This window comes from Sphaeramia orbicularis, chromosome 16, assembly GCF_902148855.1.
Source record: "Sphaeramia orbicularis chromosome 16, fSphaOr1.1, whole genome shotgun sequence".
In the NCBI taxonomy this organism is placed as follows: Eukaryota; Metazoa; Chordata; class Actinopteri; order Kurtiformes; family Apogonidae; genus Sphaeramia; species Sphaeramia orbicularis.
Window position 1 is genome coordinate 34,353,149 of NC_043972.1, and position 8,368 is coordinate 34,361,516.

The 8,368-nt window shown below is 38.7% G+C and overlaps 1 protein-coding gene across 1 annotated transcript; it reads left to right on the plus strand.

Annotated features, from left to right (window-relative positions):
• Positions 1 to 4,273: 4,273 nt before the first annotated feature.
• Positions 4,274 to 8,028, plus strand: uts2r3 (urotensin-2 receptor 3). The gene is made up of 2 exons (XM_030157974.1): positions 4,274 to 4,533; positions 5,932 to 8,028. The coding sequence occupies exon 2, from the start codon at positions 5,985 to 5,987 to the stop codon at positions 7,125 to 7,127; it is 1,143 nt and encodes a 380-aa protein (XP_030013834.1). The 5' UTR covers positions 4,274 to 4,533; positions 5,932 to 5,984; the 3' UTR covers positions 7,128 to 8,028.
• Positions 8,029 to 8,368: the final 340 nt, after the last annotated feature.

Consider the following 8,368-nt stretch of genomic DNA (forward strand, 5'->3'; position numbering starts at 1 on the left):
GCCCCTTCATTTGAATGCGATGCATAAATACATGAAGACGCTGAAAAACAAATTCTATTTTCTCAGTCGAGTGTGAGTGAGACACTAAACTTCATTCTGTTTTCACACACTCAACCTCAGCACAAAGACATCTCAGGGGCCCTTTAGTTCCATGATATCTTAACACGTGGGCCAGAGAAACTCCTGAATAAAATATGCGGTGGACAACATTTGTAGTGACAAGTAAGCAATTAGTATAATGAAATATGTCAGTGTGCAGAAAACAGCCTCTGATATAAAGTCATTCACTGTTATTGTCACAGGCTGGAGCAGGTTTAGCTTCACAAATGAAAAAGAAACAATTATTATCAGAAGAAACTGACCAGCTTAACATGTTAAATAATAATTGCTAAATCAGAAAAAAAAAATTGCGAAACAAAATGTCACAAAATCTTTTTTATTAGGTCACCTATTTGTTTATTGTTTTGTTCATTCATTTGTTCTTAATAATTTTCTTCATCTTTTTAATGTTTTTGATTATTTGGTACATTCACTAGATTAGTTTGTTAAATTTTTATTCATTTTGTTGATTGTTTTCTTACATTTTTTGTTTATTATTGTTGATGTGCCACTTATTTCTTAATTTTTTGTGACTTGAAATAAATTTTCTAAATTATTTTGATAAAACTGTACTCATTTTGTTGATTATTTTCTCTTTTTCTTTGTTCATTATTGTTCATTTTCTTGACTATTTTATTCATTGTCATTTTCTTTATTTTCATGATTGATTCAGTAATTTCTTGTCCATTTTCTTCTTTTAATGCTTATTTTGTTCATTTTGATTTAATGAAGTGAACATTAAATCAACATGAATTCATATCCTATTTTTTACATCCAATATAAAAACAGATATTTGGATTTATTTTCAGTCAGAAATGGAGATGTTACAGCAGTTGTTATGAATTTTTAGAAGTCTGGGTCACAAGGAGATGCCACATTTCTTTTTTGGGGTCTAGACATTAAAATACTCAGACACTGCAGGTCTAGAGACAGCTGATGTGTGGTTTTTTTTTTTTTTTAAGAGCCAGCTGTGACACAGAGTCTTCAAGGAGAATAAGAACTGATGTTTGGAACTGATGCACTTATGCAGTCAAAATTAAAATACTGGTGTTAAATCTAGAATAACCGAAATTTAATGATAACTTTCAACACCATCACAAAACAAAAAAAGTGCAGGAAGCCACTAGCTTTCAAGTTTGATATAAAGGCACTCAATGAGATTTTGTGAATCAAATGAAATAAAAATATGTTTCATTTCTATGGACATTTGAGGTTCAGTGACTGCTCACGATTTGGAGACAACAGACTGTGATGCAGACAGAGAGGCAACTGCATCACAGCTTAGATTAATGTCTTTCTTTCTTTTTTAACACACGCATCACACACCATATTAAAAACGAATGTTGATATCTGGTCAGGCCGATAATTGGTCAAGATCTTTTGTCACGTGAAGGAGGAATGTCTTGGCAGAATGTTTTTTTTTTAAAATCAAATTAAGTGTTTATTCATTGGGAGATAACTCATTTAGATCCTAAAATGGAATTACATATTCAGGAAAATATAAAATTATACATTTGTATAACAGAACATATAAATATAATAACTGTTTATCCTGAAAGCATTACTGAACTGCATAGTCCTTTATTTCATTTTCCAAGTCCTCATTTGGCCTCAGAAGAGCCTCCTGATTTGAATACTAAGAATAAGGGGAGGCTAATCCATATGGGATACACGTACACTGCAGGTCAGAGCTGCAGAACAAAGCCCATTGCTCAGGTAAATGTAATTAAAATTATATAATGTGCCTGTACAAACGTGATTGATATGTTCTAACAAAGTCAAATAAACAGCGCAGGCCTCAGATCTTTGTCTCCTTCCCCCACTACTCTTTTTCTGTTTCCATGTTTAAGTTAAGCAATATCTTTTTCCAAATGCCTGGTCACACACTTCATAACCGTGCTCCTTTTTTCCACTTCTATGTAAATCTGAGACTAAGCGAACACCTGATATCACTTCATTAAGACTTTCCAACCATGGCGCTTTTTTATTCTGTCTCCATTTCCATTTAATAAGCTGTTATACCTGTCCATCTTCTCATATGACTGGACCAGGGCTTCTCATGGCTCTGTGCTTGTCTCCCCCCTCTCTCCTATTTTGGCATGCCTGTGCCAGGTATTTGTACAAATTCCTCACACCCCGTGGGGATAGGTATGTCCCCCCTCCCCCTGTCCCTCTCTCGTCTTTACTGCCTGTCTCTGTCTATCTTATGTATGCCCGCACATGTATGAAGCAGTCAACGTGGACTCCCCACCACCAACATGAGGCATACAGCCTACACATTTTACTGCCTAGTCACAACTAAATCATTTCCAAGTTGTTCAACCTCTCGAAGCTGGCAAACCACAGCTGTGGGTTACAACAGTCGGGCCAAAAACAACTTGGTGGATAACACGCAACTGTAAGTTGCTTTTGATAAGTCCTGAAAGGCCGTTTATTCTGTGATGTTGTCAGACCTTAAAGTCAGGCCCTTATTAGACTGACCATTTAAACTTTTCTCTGACATGGAAAAATGTTGATATAGGCCCGTCCTGAACTGGATTATTAATTTCCTCTATAATTTAAACACCAAATCATTGTATAAATGCTTTGCGGGGGTGTAAGACGGCTTGTGTTTGAACATGAGCTGATGTGGTATTGACATTGGGTCAGAGTTGAAGTACATTAGTTATTGCGGTGCGTCATAAAATGACACCAGTGATCCGCTAGTTCAGCTTGTCTGTGTGCCCTTCCCACAGAGTCCAAACTCAGCAGAGCTGCACTTATTTTCTGTAAGAAACAACCAAGCACATTTATACTCATGCTTACATTTTTCAGGTATTAAACAGAAAATGACACCTTCTCACAAGGAGAGCTGTGTCAGAATCAATTTGACATGGCACTTGATGGATTTTTTGGGGGGGTTGGGGTGACCAAACCCAGGCCTTTTGTTTGTCAAGGCCCCATTTATTTAATCAGAATCCAACCGTCCTCATCTGTAAAACGTTGGTATTTGTGTAGTGGTGTTATATGTTATGTGTTGCTGTATTATTTGTATGAACTTTAATGTGTTCTCCTGTTTGTTGTTTTAAGACTTTGAAAATGAGATGCCATATCTCAAGGGATAATCCATTCAATGACTTCAGATTCATTAAGTATAAAAACTAAGAGATGTCATAATAGTTTAAATGAAAACTCATCTGCTTCAACAAGAAAACCTGTCAGTTTTCCGCATTCAGGTCGTAACATCTGGAAATGTTGTCACTAATGTATAATGTGTGAATACTGTAAATAAATAAAACCACCATTTTACTGCACAATGTAAAAAATACAAAAATGTCCAGTAACTTATTTTAAAACTTTTTCTGCTTAATCATTGACAGTATTATTACTAAGAAAACCCATTACTCAGTTTATGTTATACAACATTCAGGTTTCATAAATCCATCCCAATAAATTGGTAGGTTTAAAACCATGATGTATTAACCATATCTTTGACTTAAACAGAAAAGGAATTATTTGCCAAAATATGATGATGTGATACCATTTATGGTCAAACTCTTGACTTTCAAGTGTTCACATTCAAAGTCAGATTTATGGTCGGCAAAAACCATTAGAGAGTCATCAAACCATGATCACGCTTACAGTAAAATACTGAAAAGAATTTAGAGCATATAATAGTATTTACATTGTCTGTGTTTTAGATTCTAACACCACTACTCAGCTGTCGACTGAATTACTAACATTTTTTTAGTCATAATCCAAAGTAAACAGACCAACTGTAATCATCATAAAGTGAATACTCTGAGGGTGAATCATGTCTGTCTTCTACAGGGATTCCCAAAGATTTTCACGTTAATATCAAACAGATTTCAACTATAGTTTCCATATAAGACCATCCTTTAAAACAGATCATAAATCATACATACACAAATATCTACATTATCCATCTCTGTATAGGCTTTTTATGAATTGTTATAGCACAAAAAAATGACACTTGGACAATTAATATGCTGCTCTGCTTCCATTGATTAAAAATATGAACTTTGTGGGGGGTTCCCTGGACCTCAGCTCAGGTCACTCCAACTTAACAAATTAATATTCAGGACCGTGTAAGATAAGCCCCCTCACTCAGCATCCCATCCCACCCCCTTTCCACTCACACACTCCTCTCCTGTGGACTCAGACACATCAAAGCCTGAGGAGACAGAGCTGCACTGGGCAGGACTGGACAAGACAGGAGAGGCGTTCGGATCGCAAAGTTTAGATAGATTATCGCCTTAAGTATCAGACCACCACCTCATCCTATCGAAGAGAAATAAACATCACCCTCAACCCGAAGAGATTAAACAAACTACATGCAAGCAACAGCAGGAGATTTTATGATGGAAAATGATTTTATCAACCAAGCAAATCTATGGAACATTTTTACAGCCTCTGGGAATATACATGTTTAAGGTAAGAACAAGAGACAAGACCCTGGTCTATCTGTGTGGATTACTGGCTTATATGCATTTTTCAACCAGCCAATTTATCTCTAAAGGGAACGCAATATTATAAACTAATTTAATGCATGAAAACAGTTTTCTCAAAGACTGAAGAGGCATAAATATTTTATTTTACATTAATTTAATTCACTTTTTATTTATTTATTTATTTCATTGTTTTAAAAAGCAAGCCTTATCAATGCATTGTCAAATTAAAATGCATACTAAATCTTAAAGGTTTTACTTTTTAGGCAGATTGACAAAAGAATATATTATGTGATACACACATTTGTACCTTATTCATAAAAATGACTGCAGGAGTTTAGAGCACATAAATCTAAACAGCAAAGTTTTCGTGACTGGAAAGATCCTGTCATGAATATAATGCAGCTGTTATTTAAAGGGGCCAGTAAATGTATGGAGGTGCACCACACCGCAGGGGGTTTGGCCGCTCCTTCACAGTTCAACAGTAGCTCTTAACCTTGGTGCCATTTGGGTCACCATGTGTCATACAGGCCACCAGGCACCCCGGGTCTGCTTTGATGTCCCTGCAGATACCATTTCTCCAGAAAGTCATCAATCTCTGACCAGAAGATTACAGCTAGTCACGCATGGCCAAAAATTTCTCTCAAAGGGTAAGAACAAAATATCTGCGCCTTAATTTTCTAGAAAGAAATAGGATGTATACTGGAGTACAAACTTTGAGATAAAATTTTAGTTTATTGCTTAACACTAAAACAATGAAGTCAAACATGCAGTCCGGTTCACTGCTCCATCTCCTGATTTTCATAAAACACATCCAAAAACCTCCAAAAATACACAAACCCAGATATTTGAAGTCAGATATTTAAAACTTGCCAACACTTTACATTAGCTCTATTGTCCCACACACTGTCATGTTCCACTTAGCCTGATTATTACCCAACTCTTGACCTTAAAATGGAATGATCCTTTGGAGGTTTCAGTCTAGATTTACAGCCTTCAATTGGAGCCCTCCTACTCTGAAAATCTAATTATTTTACTAAAACCAAGACAGCCCTGCCCAGCTCCCAGAGAACCTATAAAACTGGAATGGCTGTGCCAACCGGAGCAGGTTCCTGTTGAAACATAAACCATCGTAGTTTTGCTGACATTTTCATTTGTCCTACATGTTTATATGACTTTGTTTACTTTATCATGGCATCACCATTCAAATGTCTACAAACTGTGTGTCACAGAAGATTGAAAGGCAGCCAGACTTTAACCTAAAATCTACAGGAAAATGGTGTCAAAAATTAACTAAATATCTTGTGTTTCTTGTCCACTTGTTTCTCCACCCCACCTCCTCTATCTCTGCTGAAACCTGCTTCATCTTATTTGCATTTAACAGTTTGACATTTGCAATCTGTATTTCTTTAAACATTAAAACTACCATCTAATATCATGGACCTCTCGGGCTCCCTGCCTCCACCCTCTACATACACCATCTCCATTCTCCCCAATTTCTCCATTCCATCCACCTCTCCCACTATCTCTCCCTCTCCGAGCCCGGCTTCCACAGCTCTATTCTGCTCCCTTCTCTCACTTCTCTCTTTGCTGGGCATCATTGGAAACCTATACACCCTGGGTCTCCTTCTAAAACGCAGGAGAGGCAGGAGACGACGTGGAGCAGGAGAAACTTGCTGCCTGATGAAAATCCCTGTTCCATCCTGTCTTGCCAACTCCACCTCCCCTTCCTCCTCCCCGATCTCCTCTTCTTCCTCCTCATCCTCTCTTCACCTCCAGGTGCTGAGTCTTGCTTGTGCTGACCTCCTCTACCTTTTCACTGCTCCCTTCATCGTGTATGACAGTCTGGCTTCTGGCTGGGCCTTCGGCGAGCTGGGTTGCCGCCTTCTGCTGAGCCTGGACCTCCTCACCATGCATGCCTCCATCTTCACTCTCACTGCGATGAGTTTGGACCGCTACCGGGCTGTGGCTCACCCCCTCCACACCTCCTCTTCCAACTCCTCCGGTCTGCTGCGTGTAGGCCTGGCCTGGGGGCTGGCGGTGGCTCTGAGTTTGCCCATGATGATCACCTTGCACCTGGAGGATGGGTTGACCCAGGAAGGCCAGCTGTGTGTGCCTGCATGGGACGAACAGAGCTCCAAGGCCTACCTGAGTGTGCTGTTCTGCACCAGCATCCTTGGTCCTGGATTGGCCATCGGGGCCTTGTACGCTACTCTAGGTCGGCTTTACTGGGTGTCTCAGACCAGACCAGCCTGGGCCAGTGGGAGTAGCACTGCATGCCCTCCACGTGCTCCCAAACCTAAAGTCTTGCTCCTAATCCTTGGTATTGTCCTAGCCTTTTGGGCCTGTTTCCTCCCATTCTGGGTGTGGCAGCTGCTGCCTCTGTACCAGCCTGACATGCTGCGGACAGTACCAGTGGGGACCCAGGTGACAGTGAATCGCATCCTCACGGGCCTGACTTATGGAAACTCTTGTGTCAATCCATTTTTCTACACACTATTGACTGGAAAACGAAAACGCAATCGGCAGACGCTGACTTCAGCAAATCAGCTCTGCCGCAAGAGCAGCCCACTGCAGTAGTGTTACACCAACAGTGGGGACAACAATATGAGTCTGAACACATATATATATGTGCGGTTCAGTATGCACATATACGAGCTGTACATGAATGCTTTATGAGCTCCACAATAGGCACCAAAGAACATTCACTGTAGCCTTAGCCTGCAAACTAAGAAAACAGAAAAATACTGAGTACATGAGAGCACTTTGTCTACTGTAAATGATATGTGAAAAGACAATATTTCCACTTTGGAAACTAAATGTTAATATTTGGGTTTATGAGCCCAATGACAATCTTTGAAAGATGTGTCGGTCCGCAGTCAAATCCAATGCTGTCTTTAAAATGCTATACCCAAGTTTACATAAAATTTGTTTCAAAATGTTTTACATTTATTTGTGTTTACAGCAAAGCAATATAGCAACACATGGCTTACACAAGTGATTAATAAAGCAGTTACTTGTGCATAGCATTTCAGCCAAATCAGTAAATTGAAATACAGACCATTTTAAATCCAGTCTTCCTTTGTTACGTAATACTGGGATAACATTTATTATTTAGGCATTATGTCATGCATGCACAAGACAAGCATTTCCAGTAAAACCTTGATGCACTTTTCTTCCTGTTTTCACAGAAATAGGCTATCAAAGAAAATGTTTATTTTGAAACAACTGGTTGTAACTGGTCAGGACCTCATTGGGACATTTTTCTGAGACATTGTTTGTTGACATAGTGAATTATGTTTGAGTGAGTCAACAGTCTTTTGTTTGCTTCTCCTGAACCCTGACATATCTAAAACAACTGACTTTTTTATAATCATGACTTGCATGTTGTGCTTGAAAATGTACTTATTATTATACAACAAGCAATGCTTTGCAAGGCCTCAGTTTGTGTTGATTGTAACTGATGTTTATAATTATGCATAATATAAAGCCTTCAATAAAAGAAATGCTTTCTGTAATTCATTGTGTCATTAGATCTTGAAGCAGAGGAAAAGATGAGACACTGTCTCGTTTAGCTCTGGGAAAAAAAATGAAAACAGGAAAGAAACACTGTCAAACAACATCGAGTGAGATAGAGAAAGCTGACAAGCAGATGGAATAAGTAATAGATGTGGTGTGCCTCAAAAGTACACAATAATCCAGAAATGCTTATTGAGTAGAAATCCCTGAGTTGCGTTAATACATTTGTGTGTCTGTGTCAGCATGTCCATGACTGCAGAGGGTCTTCCCCGTCTTTGTGTATACTGTGTCTCCCTGTAGCA